Genomic DNA, 20,604 nt, shown 5'->3' with positions numbered 1-20,604 from the left:
ACATCTGATTCCTCTCGTCTCGGTTTCTTCTTGTCCGTGCTCCCGTCCCCGTCCCCGGTCCCAGGGCAGGTCAAACTCGAATCAATTAAACGTGCCCCGACCCTCCCGTGCTCCTTGTCTTTACTCTTGTTCCTGTTCCTGTTCCTGCCCCCGTTCATCTTCCGTCTCGTTCGTCGTCTCCTTCCCACTTGGACTCGGCGTATTCTTATTCTTGTCCCGCCTCCGACTCCCTTTATTTTAAGCTTTTATCCTCCTCCAAACTCAACCTTTTGTAAACAACAAAAGCAAGCAAAAAAAACATCTCTTTCCAGCAGAGATCATCTATCCATCCATCCATCAACCATGCCTATCCGTAACCCCTTCGCCCGCCGCCCCGGCAGCATCGTCGTCCAGGATGAGAACCAGCGCCCTGATACCGCCCCCGGCTTTGAAAAGGTCGACACTGTCGGTTCCAAGGCTACCTCGGTCCTCAGCATCCGGAATACCAAGAACCACGACACCGGCGAGTACAAGATGAGTGGTATGTCTTGACTGCCCGCCGCCCGATCATTCATCATGCCCCTCACCGCAGAGAGGGGGACTGAGACAGGCGGCGCAATCCGGCTTTCAGTCACAAGACCAAGTTGGCTAATTCAAGTCTCGCGCAACAGTTGTCAATGACAGTGGCGTCTATCTTCCTGTAAGCCGCCGATATTTCACTCACTTTTTCTCACCAGCTAAGCTGACCGCGCATAGCCATCCCCGACCGAGGAGAAAGGACAGTGGCCGCGCAAGTACCTCTCAACCCGCAACTCGACAGACACCCGCAGCAGCTTCGGCGATATTGAGCACTTCTCCATCTCCCGAGAGTCTTTCGATTCCTACCGCAGATCATTTGTGCGTGCTCTCCTCTCGTCCCTTCCCTGTTCCTTGTCTCGGGCACGGTCGCCCCCAATTGACCCTCGGTCCATTGCGCGACCGTTGCCGCTTGGCATTCACCCCAACCCCAACGTACGACTGAACTGAACTGAACTGACCCGATGGACATTAGGACATTTCCGCGCGATCACCAGTGCCCAACCCAGACTTCCCCCCTCGCCAGAGTCTCGATTCTGCCCGCCTTCCTCGTCTCCCCAGATCGGCAGTCGAGCGATCTTTCCATCAACCGCCCACCGCCGAGGAGCGCTTCGAAGATGTTGGTCTAGACGACCACAAGCAGTCTCAGGCCCAGCCTCAAAAGCGCAGCTTCTTTTCCAAATTCTCCGAGTCCCGCGAAAAGGACGCCTCGACCCAACCCACCGTTTCCCGCTTCCTCATGCACGGCCGCAAGAGAGCTCAGAGCGGCCAGGGCTCAGAGCTCGGCTCCATGGACAACACAAACGCGCCGCCCAAGGTGACGGTCTCGTCCGAAGGCCAGGAGATGAAATGAGAAGAGAACCACGACCAAAGTTTCGCCCTTGTATGAATGTATTAGAGATACCTGGAGTTTTCGTTTTCTTTACCCCGGCGTTCACGGTAACCGGGTCAGGATCAGGGTCAGGCTAGAAACGCATTCGTTACGGATCCATTGGGTACAACTCGGTTAGAGACCCGAGGACTCTCGCTCTGTTTGACTGGAAGGGGCTATTTGCGACTGATGCGGCATTATGAACTGCCCAAGATGAATGGTATGTGGTAAGGGCTATGTCCCAAAGAGAAGGAGGAAAATATGAGCCACTTAATGGTAATGACAAGATTTATGCTCTGCAAAGCATCTGCGGTTATGCGTTTCTGTGATTTCTAGAGTGTTGTCAGAGTCATTGACTTGCAGCTGAACCATATCCGGTATCAGCAGACCTGGACTAAAGTCTATTGGTTTCGCCAACAAGACTAAACACCAAGCACGAGTGCAGCTGACAGCCTCATTCTCGTACCTGACAGCATCTCGCATCAATCTCGTTACAAAACAAGAGCAGATCCGATTCAAACCGCGGCTGCTAACCGCGGCCGATGACGGAGAGATAGAGAGCCCATTACCCACCCTCCAGCAGATGTCAAATTCGCCCACTGCTAATGGCGTGCTGTAATCGTTGGATAAGAGCCCCGCTCATGCTCCTCGGAGGGCGCGCGGTGAGCCAATGTCGAATTTGCGAGTCATCGTCACGAATTGTCGGGGGGACAAAAGGCTTCCTTTTCCTCTTCTCTTCTTAAACCTTTAAAAGCAGCCTCTTTCCCCCGTCTATTGAACTCATTTGAGGCGGCGTATCTTGTCAAGTCAAGTACAGCTTCTTCTTCTTTTACACCACAAAGGTTGCCCCTCACCTCCACACCCACTCACTCGCGTCGGCCAACAATCGGCTGCATCGGCTGCTTGTTCACTTGAACTTTGCAGAAGAAGAGAGACAAGTGTCTCAAAAACAAAAGAAAGAAGAAAGGAATAAGGAGGAAAGAAAGGCAAAGATGGCTCCTGAAAAGACTGCCAACGGCACAAACTCCGTCCCCGCTCCGGACGGCACCGCCGACGCCCGGGCCCGGCTCGAGAGCTCCGTCGCCGGACTGTCGCTCTCCTCCCGCGCCGTCCATGCCGACGACGGAATTCAGGCTCACCGGGCTGTCGCACCGGCGATGCATGTCAGCACAACCTTCCGTTACAGTGATGACCCGGAGCAGCTCAAGTCCTGGGATAACATCGACGTGAGTGCTCTCACCTTGACGATCCTTGATCTTGTTGGTGTCCTTGGTCGACAAGTCCACTCAAGACCAAAGGTCAAAACCTTGTCGTTGAGACAACAATCATAGAGTCCAACAGCCAATGCTGACTCACGCAGCCCAATGCTCCCCTAGACTCTCACGTCTACTCCCGGGCCACCGGCCCCAACACAACCCGTCTCGAGGCCGTCCTCACCTCGCTGCTCGGTGCTCCCACCATTACTTACTCTTCGGGCCTCTCGGCCTTTCACGCCATGCTCGTGCACCTCAACCCGAAGCGCATCGCTATCGGCGACGGCTACCACGGTTGCCATGGTGTCATTCGCATCCTCAACCGCCTCACAGGTCTTCAGCAGCTGCCTCTTGACTGCCCCGTTGAGGACCTCCAGCCCGGCGACGTCATCCATGTTGAGACACCTCTCAACCCGACCGGCGAGGCTCGCAACCTGGCTGCCTATGCTGAAAAGGCCAAGAAGGCTGGTGCCTATCTCACTGTCGATGCGACCTTTGCGCCGCCGCCCCTGCAGGACCCCTTCAAGTATGATGTTGATGTAGTGATGCACAGCGGCACAAAGTACTTTGGCGGTCACTCAGATCTGCTGTGCGGTACCCTGTCCGTCAACCCTAAGCACAAGGACTGGACCAGGGCCCTCATCGAGGATCGTCTTATTCTCGGTTCTGTCATGGGTAGCCTGGAGGGTTGGTTGGGTATTCGCTCTCTGCGTACTCTCGAGTTGCGAGTCCTCCGCCAGAGCGAGACGGCAACCGCACTGGTGGCTTGGCTCGCTGAGCAGAAGAAGGACGCTTCATCCGCAGTGGGCACCCTCGTGGAACGCATCCAGCACGCGAGTCTTCAGCCTGAGGCGGCCGTTGAAGGCAGCTGGCTGCGGGAGCAGATGCCCAACGGCTACGGCCCCGTCTTCTCCCTGTACTTGAGCGATGGTGAGGTTGCCAAGCGTCTCCCCAACAAGCTGCGGCTATTCCATCACGCTACCAGCCTGGGTGGCGTCGAGAGTCTGATCGAGTGGCGAGCCATGACAGATCCCAACGTTGACAAGCGACTGTTGCGGGTTAGCATCGGTGTCGAGGGTCTGGAGGACCTGAAGCAGGATCTTCTCCAAGGCCTGGAAGCCCTGAGGAAGGAAAGGGGAGGCCAGTAGAGGAAGCAAAGTATGGATGGGCCAGGTTACTAGAGCGGTTCAGAGACGTTAGAAACGAAATGAGATATCAGCCCAGACACGGATGGAGAAAGAATTGATCTTTGAATAACAAAAGGAAAAAAGAAAAAAGACCAATGACAAAGATCCCCCTCTAATCTATGATGGAAGCCGACAGAACGAGTGGCCGGAGAATGAAGCGAATGTAGAAAAAGGGTCAGGAATTCTCGAGAACTGAGAACTCGCGACAAGAGGAGAAGAAGAGAGAAAGAAAAAGACCCAAGAAATCTATACCAACAAAAAGCCAGGCCAGAAAAAAACACTCAAGACACTGGTCTTCCAAGCGAGTGTGAAGCAGCTTTTCCCCAAGAATAAACGCCGAAACCCATGGTTATCCGTAAACCCCCAAGTCCATCACGGCCCCAAAGTGAAAAGTGGGAAGCGAGAGAAGAGAAGAAGAAGAAGAAGAGAAGAGAGAAGAGAGAAGAAGAAGAAGAAGAAGAAGAAGAAGAAGAAGAAGAAGAAGAGAAAGAAGAGGAATCGTAAATCTTGACAGAAGAAATGCGCCATACCCGTGTATCTGGTTTTTTTTGGTTCTTGGTGCTTTGATGTGAAGTGAAGTAACGTTAGGAGTGAATCGTTAAGTGGGTGTGTGACGATCACTCGGGAGGAGGGAGCCAGAGGCCATGCCAGCTGCTCAGAGGCTTGTACTTGACTTTCCGTCTGTGGTTCGTGTTAGTGCTGATCTGTAATATCCCGTGCTGGGAACATACCGAGAGCTGTCTGTGCTTGCAAATGCCCCTATCCCGCGCAGGTCTTGGTCTTCAGACTGGTGGTAGTCAGTCTGACGGTAGTCGACGGTGCGGTAATCCATGGTCCGGGGTGCCGGGTCTCGGGATGAGGAGGGAGCGCCGTTGTCATAGGGTCGGTAAGGTACCGAGTTTCTTGAAGGGGGAGCCAGGTAGTCGTTTGTCGTAGCGTGCATCTGATAGTAATCTCCAGTTCGGGATGTAAAGGTTGCAGAGTCGCTGATGGCAGGAGAAGTTGTGGGAGTCGTAAAGTCCGAAGCGGCGTCCATGGCCACGGTGGGTTCCTGAGGGTGCTGCTGAAACTGCTGCTGCCCGAGCCACTGGTTGACCATGTTTTGCCGTCTATCGTACGCATTCGGGCTTATCCTTCTCCTTGACGAGGTCTGGTCTGGTGGTGATGATACTACAGAGGCCCGCTGGAAGCTCGAGTCCCAGCTGCCCCGGACTGCCTCATCGCTCCACTGCCGGGAGCTCTCCGAAGAGCGGTGGTAGTTGTTGTAGTCTTGTCGGCGATCCATGACTGCCGTCAAGGAATGGGTTATCTGATTGGGCGATGTAGGCGAGAGTTCACTGGTTAAGTGCTGATGATTGCTCTGATGATCTGGGAGTTGCTGGTAGTGAGTTGTCGCAGATGATATACGAAACAATGTGTAGTTGTAAACACACGATGACACGAATGATGATGCATCTTCAACACCACGTCTGGGATCGTCATATTTATCAAGTCCATGGCTGCAAGCAAGTTTCTCTGTCCCTGGCATGTTTAGTGACGGTATCCATTCGCACCCGCTCCCTGTCCAAGCTCGCGCCCCATCAGCGCCTGTGGCTGAAGCTACTATTCCCTGCGGGGATTCCGGGAGGCCTTTGACGCGGCCAATCAGAGGCCTGGGCCTGGCAAGAAAGTGTGGCCGTGCTATGCTCTGCGATGTAGCGACTGGGATCGACCCCGGCACCATGCCGAGGCGCCTGTCAGCTGCGTTTCCAGAATAGGCATAGAAGAATGATTTTTTTGGTTGCGAGAAGCGACAGGGCAAGGGTCTGGTGAAGGGTCATTCCCCGCAGGCCGCCCATCAGAACCTACCGAGACGTCTGAGACGACAAGAGATGGTCCGCAGCATATGCGTTTGAACCGCTTGTATCATAGGGCAGACCAATAGGAGATTAATTATCGCCCGCCATCGTCTTAATCGAGCATCGCTTAAGCAAATGCTTGGCTTCTATTCCACTATTCCATGCCAAGCCTAGTCTGAGGGAGCCCATCGATTCACCATGTAGATCACCCTCATGATGCGGATGGGATGAAAATTTTTGACTAGACGCCGGCTTTCTCGGAGGCCAAGTTCCTCACGAGAACTAGACTTGAGTAAATCGGGCATGTTGCGAAAGTAGAGGCTTTGGAATCAGATCGTGCTACTAAGCATGACGGTATCTTATCCATCCGATATAAGACACTCTCTGTCTCACCATAAGCTGAGCGTGATGGGTGCCCATAAAGTTTCAGAGGCAAAACATCTTTTGACTCTATGAACTATGTCCTGGGCAAACAATCACGCGCTGTGACATCCCACGACCTGCCATCCATTCATACTGTCTCCAGATCTTGATGCCCGTATGCAAGAGGGAACTCCACACCGCGCAAAATGAGTCCCAAACAAGCGCCCCTGACGGGAACCAACATTAGCCCAGCCATCCCGAGCACCAAACACCAGCCACGGCGCGGCAGATCGAAGCCAATTCACCAGACACCACGATCGCCTAACGTCCCAATAATCTGCCTTGCAAGGTGTGGCTTAAGCGCGGATGCCCCACCTGCCGATCGCACTGGGAGCCGAGCTAGCCGGGGTCGGTTTGTGCCATTTTTGGGCCGTCGCGCCTCAATTACTCGCCAATCTGGTAGGGGTGGCAGGTGGGTTCCGTGGCGCCTCCCTGTGCCACAGGGCAATGCGCGTCTCAGCCCAGTGCACGGGCCTGATTCGGAGCCCTCCTGAACGTGGAAACATTGTTTCCCTGGTCACGTTTAATTGAAAGTATTATCAGACAAACACTCAAATAGCAATTAAATCAACAGTCGTTTTTCTCTGATAATAGGCTTCTACTAAGGGATATTCTACTAAGATAATAAAGAAGGAGTAAGTATACTAGAATTATTTTCAGGGAGCTTCTTTAGGTGCCCGGTGTGTTAAAAAATACAGAAACATCACAGCGGACAATGCAGCCAAAACAGTCCCATGTATTTTTGGTCCCACAGGGAAGCCACTTTTTCGCGCTTGACAGCACAGACCCAGGGGAGGCCCCCGCCACCTCTTCTCGTCTGACTGGTCAGGACAGACGCCGTGCATAAGCGCAAGCAGGTACAAGCGACGTGCATGCGGCTCCACTTACCTGACACATCCGCAGCCAACATGGCGCATCCCTTTTCACTCAACCTCTTTTGATCTCCCCTCCACTACACCACGCTCGAGGCTCAACTTGCATCTCCAACAACAGCCTCCCTCCCTCTCCTCCCATACCGACGCCTCAGGGAGGAGCATGCGCGGGCTACACATTCTCGTGTGTGGGTCCTCCGGCTGCCGCAACTCTTGCTAGATGCCCCAATGGTCCGACTCTCCCTCTTCCGCCTGCCCACCAAGCTCCGGCGAAGGGTCAGGCGCAACCGCATGGCGACTCTCATCGCCCTCGTCGTCCTCGTAGGCCTCCTGGTCTTTCCCTTCTACTCGGCATACTGCATCTACAAGCCTCCGCGCTTCCTCATCGGCTGGCTGCGCAGGAAATATCCCGACGTTCTATTCGAGGAGACGACCGACCAAAAGATCATTGCCCTATCCATCGACGATGCGCCCTCCGCACACACGGACGAGATTATGCAGGTTCTGCAGGAGAATGATGCACACGCCACTTTCTTTGTCATAGGGTCCCAGGTCGAGGGTCGCAAGGATAAACTGGTCAAGCTGGTCAAGAATGGCCACGAGCTGGGCAACCATGCCATGCACGATGAGCCCTCGAGGTCACTCAGCAATGAGCAGCTACTGAAGGAGGTTCACATGGTCAAGGAGATGCTGACAGAGGCGTACGCGGCCAATGGAAAGATCCTCGACAACAACTACTTCCGTCCAGGCTCGGGCCTATTCAACTGGCGAATGCGCGATGTGCTGGGAAACCAGGGCTTCCGCATAACACTGGGGAGTGTTTATCCACACGACCCCCAGATTCCTTACCCAGACACCAACGCCAAACACATCTTGAGCATGGCTCATCCAGGTGCTATTATCATCTGCCACGATCGAAGGTCGTGGACATTGCCCATGCTGCGTATCGTTCTTCCCGAGCTTAAGCGGCAGGGGTACAAGATTGTCACCATCACAGAGCTCGTGAAATCTGTGTCGTCACAGGACCTGAGACAGTGAGATGTTGTCTGCTGAGAGGCGTATCTGACCTTGAATAAAGCATAATGATGTGGAGATTTGGTATATAGAAGGCTGTACAGAAGATTGCGGCGATATGCATGGAACACCCGGAGTTGTTAATGGAGGAGGCAGCATTTCATGGATTCTGTTTGTATTTGGACAATGGGATTGTGGCGTACTCAAAGAATAATCTCTAATGACCCATCTTGTTGGACAAGTTTAGCAATCTTGTATCTGGGGGATGTCAGCCTAGAGTTTGTTAGCACATCTATATCAAGATTGGATGAGGAACAACACAAACGTAAACTCCAATGTGCCCGTGACAGTTGCACGGCACCCATCAATATACCTCCTAACTAGACCTGCCAAGTCTTCATCAGGTCCTGCAATCTGAAGTAGTCTTTCTGCTGCCTCATCAAACTCCTTCACTGCCGTCCTCATCCTTTGCTCCAGTTGTGACACGATCTCATCCAGGCTTACCCCCGGCTCAACGAGCGCCGAAACAGCATTAATGACACAGTCAGTTCGCAGTTCCTTCTTGAGAGATAGCATATCGTTCAAGAGGCTGAGGAGGATGCACGCCTGTAGCCACATTCGGCCGATCTCGGGCGCCGAGGCCAGAGCTGCCGGCAACGGCTCATCTGTGGCATACGGGACGAGACTGCAGAGCATTGTGCCACCAACGGTAGCCAACCGCAGGTCCATATAGGAATTGAAATCGGGGATTCGACGTTCCAAGCGAAGCTTTTGCTCAGCTGCACACGCGGTGACGAAGGCCCGGATCTCGTAGTGTAAGCGGCGACGTTGGTCGACCGGTGCTGTCTCGCAGAAGCGTGACCCAAACTCTTGAAACACGCGGTTGATGGGATCGTCCTCATACGCTGGCTCTTCAACATGCGTATTCGTCCCATCAATTGCCAAAGCCCTCCGAATCATATCAAGCGTCTGATATCTCCATCGTTCAGCCCGAGCAAAGTCGGCAGCCAGATTCCCCTCGTTGGCATCCACGGCGTCGTCCCAGCAAACCAGCCAAGCCGTGTACAGCGCCAGGGCCTCGAGCTGTGTCTTGCGAGCCTGAGGGTACCAGAAAGCTGTCAGACGGGCGATGCCGTCCCGCTTCCGGCTGGCGACGAGCGGGTACGTCACTGCCATGTGGTCAATGGCGTTGTCGACAATGGGCGCAATGGGCGCGTGGTGGCGGTTGAGATGGGCACGCGGCCATGAGCGGAAGACGGCTTTGAGGTCTGGTATTCTGAGGGTCTGGCCGCGGAGGGCGGCCACTATGGCTGCTTGGCTGAGGCGGCTTGCCTTCATTGTGAGAACTGCAAGCTGGCTTGTCGAGGTGGTTTGGAGGAGGGAAATGGGTCGTATTCCAGCCCTACATGTAAGATGTCCAAGATCACGAATCACACCAAGAACGATGAGGAATTGCAAGTCAGGTTGAGTTCAATATTCTACGCCCTCGAGTTACAATCATCTCTATCCAAGAGAGCGGTTTATCCCGTAAACTCTGATCAGGCTCTTGACAACAATTGCGCCTCGTTCTCGAAGGAGACGAGAACACCATCCATCATTCCCCAACAGCACCGCCCGGGTTGTCGGGACCCATTCCTCTGTTCAAGCCCCTAGTCTCAAATAAACTCGTTTCAAATTTTCCATGGTAAAAAAAAAAGTCTAAACGGAAAAGGAGGCGTCTTCTTTTTCGAAGAATCCAAACGCCGTGGCTGACAAAAAAAATCCACAGGTTTGAATTCCAGTCCATGATCCTTTTTTTTTTCTCGACAACGGGGTGACGACGACGACGACGACTAGTTGAAACCGCTTAATAGCACCAGCCTCATATTGGTTTAATTTGAGTGCCGGTTTCTAGTAAACGAGACGTGTTTCCGATCCTGCAGTGTTCCTTGCGGGATGACAAGGGGGGTTAAGGGAGGGCGGACGAAGGATCTATTTGCAGATGCACCGCATAACATCTCCTGAGTGATAGGCCGTTTCAAGGTGTTTCATGGCACAAATGCATGCAGGTTGGCACAGTAATCAATGAATGGATGGATGGGCAATCCTGCACAATTCGGGAATCGGCAATGAGAGAAAGTAAAGTCAAGTGAAATGAAATGCTGCCGTGTATGGCGTGAGAGAGAGCGGTACTGTATCCACATCATAAGATACACAATCATAAACAAGTCGGTCGATCAAAAAATCGATCAAAAAAGAAAAAAGGTATTCCCATTCCCATTCCCGTTTCAACGCCCATCGCCGACTCCAGCCAGGGAATAGTGCCTAGCCAAGCGTCGGTCACAATCAATGGTATTCCATCCATCGTTCCCAATCCTTCCCTTCCCTTCCTTTCCTTTCCTCCAAAAGCCAACACATCAAAGGCAGACCAGACATAAAAAAAAGGAAATTTTTCAAGGGAGAGAGTAAATGTCGCTGTATACAGCGCCCGAGTTATGTACCTTGCTCATCCATTCACCGTCGTCCTGCCCAGGACTTTTTGTTGTTGCGCCCCGCACCCTCTTCGTGGTCGTAAGATGTCTATCAAATATGTACAGCCGAATAGAGAAACCGGCATGCCGGTGGTGAATCATGGGTTGTCTAGATCCATAGGGGTGTTGTTGGCTTGGCGTGTGACACCTCTGGGAAGAAGCTGGACAGGAGACTTTGGACATCGCCCAGGTAGTCTTCGGCGGTAAATTTGCGGAGGCCATTGGACTTGATGTATTTCAAATCCTCCTCGTCGTCCTTGCTGTTTGATGTCTTGGCGCTGTACTCCTCGGCGAGCTCAGTCACCTGCGCTAGCTCTTGACCGAACGGGTGTGAGTCCTTGAGAGGAGTTCGCTGCTGGAAGGAGGGCGGAGGAGCAGGGGCGGCCACTGGGGCGGGTGCGGGCTTTGCTGCAGGCTTCTGGGTCTGGCCGGCAGAGGCGTAAGAGGCTGATGAGGCTCGGGTCGAGGTGGAGGATGATCGTGAGAAGGTGAAGCTGGCCTTTGTCGAAACGGAGTGCTCAGAATCCTTGGACATGCGCGAGACGGATCGTTGACGGGCAATGGCCTCGTATGAGTTCTGCTTGGTGTGAGAGGGCGATCGCTTGGGGATGGCGGGAGCTTCAGCGATCTTGGGCAGCGTCACGATGGGCTTGTTGTCTGAGACCATGAAGTAGGTTGACAGGTGGTTCGGCTCGGGGCCAGGGCAATCCTCCACGGGTGAGACATCAGGGCTTGTCGGCGGTGTCGATTCGGCAGTCGAGGGCGCCTCGGAGTTGGAGTCTTCAGATCGGAGAGAAGACTTGCTGCGGAGGGCTTGCGGGATGTCGGGGGCGTTGTAGGAGAGCATGTTGGTGGTGTGAATGAGCTGGATGGGACCAGAGATCTTGTGGCGCAGAATCGGGAGGTGGTGTCGGTCGCGGGCCGAGTTGCTGCGCTGGGGTGACTTGGTCATGTCGGCAAGATCATGATGCCCGCTGAGCTTGTTCTTGCGGGTGGTGAAGGCGCGAGAGAGCGACATTTTGAAAAATTTCGACTATTATTCCTCGAGTTGTTTTGTCTGTTGCGAAATTTGGCGGTTTGGCGGGCTATATGCAACTTAGAAGTGCTGGTGGTGAGGCGAGTTGCATCCAATGATGAATTAATTTTGAGGTGTCTTGTGATGGAGGGATGCTTGAGCGTCGTTGCACTGACTCAAGACAGCAGAGACAAGCTACAATTTTTGCAGTAATCTTTGCCAGCAGGTGCCAGTTGAGTGAGGTTTGCGAAAGAGTCGTGCGAGGGTTATTTGGTTTGGTTTGTTGGATATGTAGTGAGACAAGGAGTCCAGTCCTTGAGCGTAAGAGTTCCAACTTCTAGAGCAGGATTGCGACGTCTAGTTGCGGGTTTCCGAAAAGGGAGAGTGGTTTAGCTTTTACACTGTCTTTGCAGTGATAGCAGCTGGTTTGCACTGGTTGTAAATGAACGTTCAACGTCGAAACGGTGTGTATCGGTCGGTATCCGGGAGGTTCGATCGATCCTGCGACGGGGATATACCGAGCACTGAAAAAAGGTGGGCGAAGCAGTCGTCCAATGGGAGTGATAATGAGAGAATGATATAAATCAAGCGCACTGAGAGGCGGACACGACCGGAGAGAGTGGCGATCGTGAATCGGCGGACGCTTTCAAAAGAATCGAAGATACAAACGAGGCCTTTCGACGCAGCAAGGAGAGGCGATGCGTTTGGAGGATGGAAGGGAGAGAGGAAAAGAGAGGATCGAGGATCGAGTGTGGACGCGGGGACGGGGGGACGAAACAAAAGATATGGATCCTTTGCACCATTTCCTTTTTCAGTGTCGACGGAGGTGACTGCTCAGTGCTCAGTCGACTCAAGGCTTGACTCTCTCTCCCAACTTGCAACGGCCAGGCCGCCCCTTGGAGGCTTTTATCCAGGGGCCCCTGTCCCTGTCCCCTGCCCGCATGCGAGCCCTCGTTGGCCGAAGGGCTTCCCACCCATGCCGGCGCCCCTGGCTAAGGCTCCGAGAAAGCAACACATCCTGGCTGCGCGCCAACGTGGGTTTTCCAAGGCGAGTGGAACAGATGCAGGCCCCTGTCCAATGGCATGTTATCTCTCGTACCCTCCCTGGTCTTCGCTCCACTGAAGTGGCTTTCCGCCGGCTCCTCTTTCTCCTCCTCCTAGGGCGAGAGGGAGAAAAGCCCGCGGCCGGCGCCAACAGAAAACCAGCTGATGTCTCTTCCCAGCTGTGAATGGCAAGATTGGTGGCCCGACTGGATTATTCAGTGCAGGGACGGTATCTCTTTGTTTCTTTGTGCCACCCTCGGCAATGCGTCAGCTGTAAATCGTTGCAAAACAATGCATGTGTGTGTGTGTGTGTGTGTGTATCTAGAATCTATTGCCGTGGTAGACGCGCTTCAACTTACACACTCAAAGACGGAAGCACAAAGGACATGCACTGCACCATGCGGCCCATCGTGGTCCCACCGCGTCTTTTTCGTCCTTCTTTCCAATTTTCTTCTTTTTGCCTCCCTCGTTGGGCTTTGCTTTGTCCCCCTCTCGCCATTTTGGGTCCGGTCCGTCCTCCCTAGGTTGGCTTTGTGCTGGGTTGTGCTGTGCAGATGCGGCCTTTTGTTCAACCCTCCCCTCCATCAACAACAGTCACGTTTTTTCGATGTTGGGGACGCGACTCCCCCACCAGGAACCCTACTCTCCCATTCACCGTTCAATACAACCCTCCAGCATCACGCACCAACTCTTGCACACAATCCATCCCACCACTCACTGACTTGCACCGACCCGCGCGCTACGCCAACCCAACCAGTCGCCAACGTTGGAGCGGGCCTGAAGAAGGAACAAGAGTCCATCTACCGAGTCACATCCGTTGGCCCAAAATCACCAGGGATGGATGCAACCTGCAAGCACTCAACTGCAGTCGACGCCCAACTCTCTTTGACAGCTTGGCTCACCGGACGCAAGATGCACTGTACTGTAGGTTGACGCGGACGGGCGGTGATGAGTTGTCCTTGCTCTAGCCCAGCTGGCCAGCGCACAACCCTATGATACGCACCCGCAAACGTTCTGTCTTTCCATGGGCTGCGTCCTGATTTCTGCTTCCAGCGACCCACTAGCTGGCTTCTGGCCTGATCAAGCCCGCAACTCAATTACTGGCTAGAGATTTGAGCATGCCATCCCATCGTCTCCGGATGGGATGAACCGTCTGGGCTGTGTGCGCGGGCGCGTCTCCCGCCACGAAGCCACGCCGCGCCCCGATCATCTAGGATACCCCGTTCATTAAGGAACCTGGGTCCATTAGAACTCGCACCCAAGAACCAAGCAAGACGAACCGTGACATGGCCTCGTCAGGGAGAGATTGAGGCGTCCCTCAGGGCCGTCACGGCACAGGGCCTCTCCAGGCCGTGGTTGGCCCCTTCTCCAGCTGCTCGTCCACGTTCTCTCCACACTCGCTCAAGGCCCAGGTTCGCCGCCATCGGGGTCATGGCTGATCCCGCTCGAGAAACAGCCGTCCCTCGCTCATTGGATCCTTGTCTCGACGCCTCGAGCGCCCTTACCGTCCCTCCTGTTTCAGGCCCCTGGACACGTCCCCTTGTGCCTGCGCAAGCGGGCCCGGCTAGGCGACAGCTGGAGACCTGGGAAGCGATCCGGACGTGACGAGATGCAAGAACACGACTAAAGAGCCTGATAGACCAGTTCATCATCACTCATCACTCATTAGACCTTGACGCCAACGCCTGCGCACTACTCGATGAACAACACAAGGTCACATTACAGTTCCTCTCAAACCCCTGCTGAGCGCCCGTCTCCTTTGGGCAGGGATGCCTTAATATGAGAGGAGACATCAGCCGGAGGAGGCCCCTGCTCATCCAGCTCATGGTATTTTTGGGTTGGACGATCCTCCGCCGTCGATTAACGAACGTCAAGAAGGGTCACAGCTTCAACCGCCAAATTCAGTGAGTGTCCTGGAACCCATCATGCACCACCGTCATCCCAGCACGGCCATGCCATGCAGGTACCAGACCTTGGTACAAGCTCTCTCACTCTCATGATCTTGTGATGCAGCGCACAAGGACTCATTTGCAAGGCAAATTAAACCACCTACTTTTGATAGTACAAGTGTCTGTGAGCGTACGATGCGTTGCGCCAAGTGCCACCGGCCTATTTTGTGCGCCTTTGACGCAATCGGGCCCGATCTTTAATGAGCCGACCCATCACAAGAGCATCATGATCAATTGCTCAATCACGGCACGGAACATTCAGTTTGGCACGGCTTCTCAGTCTTGTGTGCATAGGTTCACTTGATTCAGCCTTGTCCTGCAGGGGCAAATCCTATGCTATGCGCTTCGCCCCGTTGACCCAAAACGGGCTGTGATGTTTGAGGATGTTGCTTTTCCGTTCCCGTTCCTAATCTATCGTCCACGTTGTATTCGTCCAGTCCTCCCGCTGTGAAACAGTCCTTGTACGCCGGTGTGTTTCCTCCAAGCTCGTTGTTTATGGGAACCCCCAATTGAGCAAGACATGGCTTCGATATGGGCCAGAGACATTGCCCACTAGGGTCGCCATAGGGGTCGAGTGAGACATGATTCCAATCCAGATCGGGGATATCGGTTTCTTCTCTTCCTGATTCACCTCTTCGGCATGGCCGGATTCTCGATTAATCCTCATCCATCGAATCATCATCCTCCTTCTCATCTCCCTCATCGTCGCTCGAGCTGTCATTGTCCTTGTTCACACCAACCAGGCGGTCCTCAGACTTGCCGCTCTGCTCCGGTACCCGCTGGGCAAAGGCCTTGCGCACCGACGCGTTGGTGCTGGTATCCCACACGTGCATTGTGCCCTTGCTGCCGGCGACGGCGAGACGGAACGCAACCTCCGGATCGGGAGCGAACGTGGTGGAAAAGACCTTTCCGACGTCGAGGTTGCGCGAGACCACGACCGACGGCCCAGTCGGCTGGATGTTCCACAGCTTGACTGTCTTGTCGGTCGAGCCGGTGGCCATGTACCCGGGGACCACGGGGTTGATGTCGAACGACGACACCGACTCGTCGTGGGCCTGCAGCGTCCAGACCGCCTTGGTGTGCGTCGGGTCGGACGGCGCATTTCGGATGTCGTGGTAGTGGATGACACCGTTCTCAGTCGAGACGAAGAAGAAGTTGGGGTCGTGGGGATCCCACCGCACGTTCTCGACGTCGCTCTCGACTCCCCATCGGGGTGCCTTTGCGTCCGGCGCGCGCATGTCGGCCGCCACCACGGTACGATCGTAGCTACCGCTCAGCAAAACGGTCGCCTCGGTCGCGTGCCACGCCAGGGAGCACACCTTGTCAGTGTGGTAGGTGTACGACTTGGCGCACTTTGTCGTGTTGAGATCCCACAGCTTAACCGTCTTGTCAGCCGAGGCAGAGGCCAACAGGTTGCGGTGCTGTCGGTTGGCCGCCAGCGAGAGGACCGCATCGACGTGGAACTGGTCATTGGCCTTCTTGGACTTCTTCTTCTTCTTCTTGAGCTTCTTCTCCTCCTCGGGGTTGCCCCCCTGGCCGAGGATGGCGTTGGGGTACATGCAATCGATGGTGTCGAGGTCCCAGATCTCGATATCCGGGTCCATGGTACCGACCGCCACAAAGTTGCCCGTCGCATCCTTCTCCGCGTCGGGCTTGTTGACGGGCATGTCAAACCACTCGACGCACAGTGGAATGGCGGGGAGCATGATGTCGTGGTGCACGTAGAGGTTGTCGGCGGCATCCTCGTAGACATAGACCTCGAGGTGAGCCATCTCATCTTCCACCTTGGCCGACACAATCAGGTTGTCCGTCGCCAGGACCTGGAGGTCTTCCCGGTCCTCTTCCTCGTCCAGCTTGTCGGCGTCGATTGTGATGTAGGGATCCTCCTTATTCGACTCGTAGTAGGCAAGCGACTTGATGTTGCCAAACATGCTCATGCCCTCGCCTTGGCCGGGCTTATCTTCGTCGTCGTCGTCGTCGTCATAGTGTTCCAGGTCATACTCCTTCAAGTCATCGTCGTTAATGTCAATCCTAGACGTATCTGTTAGTCTGCCGTAACATCAGCCGTCTCTCGAGCTACATACTTTGTCTTCTCGGCCGGCTTATCGTCATCGTCCTTCATGTCTGCATCCTCCTCCTTCTCCTTGGCACCATCTTTGGCAGCACTCTCCTGCGCCTCCTCCAGGTCCTCTTGGGCGTCGTCGAGCTGGAGCTTTGCGAGCTCCGCTATCCGCTCAAACTCGGCCTCGTCGAGTGTGTACTTCTTGGGGAAGGGCGCAGCAAAGCCCCTAGGGACCCATTGCGAGGCTGTGATCATGGACGACATCTTGACTGTCGGGGTATCTCTGATGGTCTTGATGAAGCCCAGTTGCGGTGCAAAGGTGGGCGCTCCAGATAAATTTCCTCCAAAAATTTCTTGGTGGGGTTTATCGATAAGGATTTTGCAAATCCGCTTGGGCTCCTCCATAGAGGTCAAATATCTACTTACCAAGGAGCCCGGCAGTTGCTGAAATTCATTAACTGCTGCCTGGATGGGCTCGCGAGCTCAGCTTATTTGTTACTTACTTTAATTTAAGATCACTCGGTAATGTCAACGATCTTCAACTTCTGAGCATACGACTTAAGATGTGTCTTTTCACTGTCGTCCGGATCTCAGTGCCAAAGTGCTGTATGAGATTTCGCCGCTCAGTGGGAAACAACATTAATCAAATATCTTAATCATCTCATGAAAGTACCATAATCGCCTATATTGCCCAAGCACGACTATCTATACTGGCCATCCCCCATCCAAGTTGGATATCCCGACTCTGGCGTGCAAGTACAGGGTATTTAGATCGCATTTCCTAGTTGTAGTCATTTCGACCAACCAAGCAACTGATCATTATAAACTGTACGCTCGCTTGACTAAAGTCGTAAGAACAGACATTTAATTGTACATAAAGATATGGAATACTGATATTCATGGAGGAAGGAAACTCAATTCATCCGCTCTCTGAGTTGTCACAGTGCACGTGACCTCTGTCTTATCTTATCACCACCCAGGCAGCTTGATTGTTTTCTGGTTACGAGATTCGTCTTCTAGACTGTCCGGTCAACAACGCAAACTTCACCACCGCTAAAATGGCCGACGATCGAGAATACGACGGATACAATCCCAATCCAAAGAGGCGCCGGCTGGATTCCGCGCGCCCAAACCCGCATCAAAGGTTTCAAAATGGATCGTCGCGCGGCTCAACCCCTCGAGCGCAGTCGCGGTACGCGCCTACACCTCCTCGGGAGCCTGAAGGACCAGCGCCAACCGAAGAAGACTCGTTAGTACTGGATCGCGACTGGTACGGAGGTGATGAATTTGGAGGCCACACGTTTGGAGATGATACCCATAACCCCTTTGGCTCTTATGAATCAACATGGGAGACACAACGACAGGAATCAGTACAGCACGAAAAGATGTCGAGCCGGTTCGACGCCCGACGGGAACAGAGACAGCGGGAAAATGATGCGTGGGAGACGAATCGAATGCTCCAGTCAGGTGTTGCGCAACGACGAGACGTGGCAGCCGATTTCGACGACGACGAGACAACCCGAGTCCATTTGCTGGTGCATGATCTGCGACCGCCATTCTTGGACGGCAGGACGATTTTCACCAAGCAGCTTGAACCAATCCCTGCGGTAAAGGACCCCCAGAGTCACATGGCTGTATTCAGTCGAAAGGGCAGCAAGGTAGTCAAGGAAGCACGGCAGCAACGAGAGCGACAGCGACAGGCCAAGGAAGCTACAAGCATGACCGGCACGACACTAGGAAACATCATGGGGGCAAAGGACGAGGATGGCGACTCTGCGTTACCAGTACCGGCTGAGGATGATGTCGACCACAGTGAGCGCAAGGGCAACAAGTTCAGCGAGCACATGAAGAAATCAGACGGCGCAAGTAACTTCAGCCAGAGCAAGACATTACGGGAGCAGCGGGAATACCTTCCTGCCTTTGCAGTTCGCGAGGATCTCCTTCGCGTCATTAGGGAGAATCAGGTGGTCATCTGCGTGGGTGAAACGGGTTCGGGCAAGACGACACAGTTGACCCAGTTTCTCCACGAGGACGGATACGGAAGCACTGGCATGATCGGATGCACACAACCACGTCGAGTTGCGGCAATGAGTGTGGCGAAACGAGTGGCTGAAGAGATGGAGGTGAAGCTCGGAAGCACCGTCGGTTACGCGATTCGTTTCGAAGACTGCACCAGCAAGGAGACGGTCATCAAGTACATGACAGACGGTGTCCTTCTTCGAGAGTCCCTCAATGAGCCCGACCTGGACAGGTACTCGTGTGTCATCATGGACGAGGCGCACGAGCGTGCGCTGAACACGGATATCCTGATGGGTCTGTTTAAGAAGATTCTCCAACGGCGTCGCGATTTGAAGCTCATTGTCACCTCTGCCACAATGAACTCGAAGCGTTTCTCGGACTTTTTCGGGGTGCCCCCGAGTTTATCATCCCCGGTCGAACGTTCCCCGTCGATGTAATGTTTCATCGGTCTCCGGTGGAGGATTACGTCGACCAAGCTGTCCACCAGGTACTATCGATTCACGTCTCCATGGGCCCTGGTGACATCTTAGTTTTTATGACGGGTCAGGAAGATATTGAAATTACCTGCGAGCTGATTCAGAAACGACTGGATGCGCTCAATGATCCGCCTAAGCTCAGCATCCTGCCCATTTACAGTCAGATGCCAGCAGATCTCCAGGCCAAGATTTTCGACAAGGCTGCACCCGGTGTGCGCAAGTGTATCGTTGCCACCAACATTGCTGAGACAAGTCTGACGGTTGATGGTATCAAGTACGTGGTGGATGCTGGATACTCCAAGATGAAAGTCTACAACCCTAAGATTGGCATGGATACCCTCCAGATCACACCAATCTCGCAGGCGAATGCCTCGCAGCGTTCGGGTCGTGCTGGTCGAACTGGGCCTGGAAAGGCGTTCCGACTATTCACGGAGAAGGAGTTCAAGGAAGACCTCTACTTGCAAACGATTCCTGAAATCCAGCGCACCAACCTTGCCAACACAGTCCTGATGCTCAAGTCACTAGGTGTCAAAGACCTCTTGGACTTTGACTTTATGGATCCTCCCCCCAGGATACTATCACGACCTCGATGTTTGATCTCTGGGCCCTCGGGGCCTTGGACAACCTTGGCGAGCTCACAGAACTAGGGAGGAAGATGAGCGCTTTCCCTATGGATCCATCTCTGTCCAAGCTGCTTATTACGGCAGAAGAGTATGGCTGCAGTGAGGAGATGATCACGATCGTGTCCATGCTCTCAGTCCCCAACGTCTTCTACCGACCCAAGGAGAGACAGGATGAGGCTGATGCTGCCCGTGAAAAGTTTTGGGTGCACGAGTCTGATCATTTGACGTACCTCCAAGTGTACACGAATTGGAAGGCCAATGGTTATTCAGATGGCTGGTGTGTCAAGCACTTTTTGCACCCCAAGTCGTTGAGGCGAGCCAAGGAGATTCGCGAACAGCTCTTGGATATCATTCGAATGCAGAAGATGGAACTGACGAGCTGCGGGATGGACTGGGATATTGTCCGGAAGTGCATCTGCTCCGGATACTATCATCAGGCCGCCAAGTACAAGGGTTCGGGGGAGTATATCAACCTACGGACGAACCTTGGAGTACAGCTACATCCTACCAGTGCCCTCTACGCCGGACACCCGCCCGATTACGTCGTGTATCACGAGTTGATCCTCACCTCCAAGGTTTATGTGTCAACGGTTACGGCGGTGGACCCGCACTGGCTGGCTGATCTGGGCGGCGTCTTTTACTCGGTCAAAGAGAAGGGATACTCGGTGAGGGAGAAGCGAATCACCGAGGTCGAGTTCAACCGGAAGATGGAGATTGAGGCCAAGATGGCTGATGATAAGCGCAAAGAGGAGGACCGGAAGCACGCAGAGGAGGAGCGGTCTCAGAAGAAGAAGAAGAAGATTGGCTCAGACGGGAAGAAGTTTGTGACGCAAGGAGCTGTGAAGAAACCCGTCATCAAGAGGCGGGGGAGAGGGTTCTAGCGATGGGTATCA

The 20,604-nt window shown here is 54.0% G+C and overlaps 8 protein-coding genes across 8 annotated transcripts; 4 read left to right on the top strand and 4 right to left on the bottom strand.

The window, feature by feature from the left end:
• Positions 1 to 342: 342 nt before the first annotated feature.
• Positions 343 to 1,408, top strand: MRS44_000761 (uncharacterized protein; the record flags this gene model as incomplete). The annotated part of the gene is made up of 4 exons (XM_065624182.1): positions 343 to 520; positions 651 to 679; positions 736 to 990; positions 1,031 to 1,408. 4 exons carry the CDS (start codon positions 343 to 345, stop codon positions 1,406 to 1,408), a joined length of 840 nt encoding a protein of 279 aa, XP_065479891.1.
• Positions 1,409 to 2,418: 1,010 nt separating this feature from the next.
• Positions 2,419 to 3,827, top strand: MRS44_000760 (uncharacterized protein; the record flags this gene model as incomplete). The annotated part of the gene is made up of 2 exons (XM_046278207.2): positions 2,419 to 2,652; positions 2,787 to 3,827. 2 exons carry the CDS (start codon positions 2,419 to 2,421, stop codon positions 3,825 to 3,827), a joined length of 1,275 nt encoding a protein of 424 aa, XP_046138656.2.
• A 656-nt stretch (positions 3,828 to 4,483) lies between these two features.
• On the bottom strand, positions 4,484 to 5,151 carry MRS44_000759 (uncharacterized protein; the record flags this gene model as incomplete). The annotated part of the gene is made up of 2 exons (XM_046273447.2): positions 4,484 to 4,547; positions 4,598 to 5,151. 2 exons carry the CDS (start codon positions 5,149 to 5,151, stop codon positions 4,484 to 4,486), a joined length of 618 nt encoding a protein of 205 aa, XP_046138655.2.
• A 2,076-nt stretch (positions 5,152 to 7,227) lies between these two features.
• Positions 7,228 to 8,037, top strand: MRS44_000758 (uncharacterized protein; the record flags this gene model as incomplete). Its single annotated transcript, XM_046274981.2, has 1 exon — positions 7,228 to 8,037. One exon carries the CDS (start codon positions 7,228 to 7,230, stop codon positions 8,035 to 8,037), a length of 810 nt encoding a protein of 269 aa, XP_046138654.1.
• Positions 8,038 to 8,310: 273 nt separating this feature from the next.
• MRS44_000757 (uncharacterized protein) lies at positions 8,311 to 9,351 on the bottom strand (the record flags this gene model as incomplete). The annotated part of the gene is made up of 1 exon (XM_046267498.2): positions 8,311 to 9,351. The coding sequence occupies one exon, from the start codon at positions 9,349 to 9,351 to the stop codon at positions 8,311 to 8,313; it is 1,041 nt and encodes a 346-aa protein (XP_046138653.2).
• A 1,281-nt stretch (positions 9,352 to 10,632) lies between these two features.
• MRS44_000756 (uncharacterized protein) lies at positions 10,633 to 11,541 on the bottom strand (the record flags this gene model as incomplete). Its single annotated transcript, XM_046267497.2, has 1 exon — positions 10,633 to 11,541. One exon carries the CDS (start codon positions 11,539 to 11,541, stop codon positions 10,633 to 10,635), a length of 909 nt encoding a protein of 302 aa, XP_046138652.2.
• Positions 11,542 to 15,187: 3,646 nt separating this feature from the next.
• Positions 15,188 to 16,857, bottom strand: MRS44_000755 (uncharacterized protein; the record flags this gene model as incomplete). Its single annotated transcript, XM_046270457.2, has 2 exons — positions 15,188 to 16,562; positions 16,616 to 16,857. The coding sequence occupies 2 exons, from the start codon at positions 16,855 to 16,857 to the stop codon at positions 15,188 to 15,190; spliced, it is 1,617 nt and encodes a 538-aa protein (XP_046138651.2).
• Positions 16,858 to 17,651: 794 nt separating this feature from the next.
• MRS44_000754 (uncharacterized protein) lies at positions 17,652 to 20,592 on the top strand (the record flags this gene model as incomplete). The annotated part of the gene is made up of 3 exons (XM_065624180.1): positions 17,652 to 18,906; positions 18,981 to 19,679; positions 19,736 to 20,592. 3 exons carry the CDS (start codon positions 17,652 to 17,654, stop codon positions 20,590 to 20,592), a joined length of 2,811 nt encoding a protein of 936 aa, XP_065479890.1.
• Positions 20,593 to 20,604: the final 12 nt, after the last annotated feature.

The sequence above is a fragment of the Fusarium solani genome (assembly GCF_023522795.1).
Source record: "Fusarium solani strain SB1 chromosome Unknown bctg00000000, whole genome shotgun sequence".
NCBI classification, from domain to species: domain Eukaryota; kingdom Fungi; phylum Ascomycota; class Sordariomycetes; order Hypocreales; family Nectriaceae; genus Fusarium; species Fusarium solani.
The sequence above is the reverse complement of the archived record's forward strand: the minus strand, read 5'-3'. Positions and strand labels throughout refer to the sequence as shown.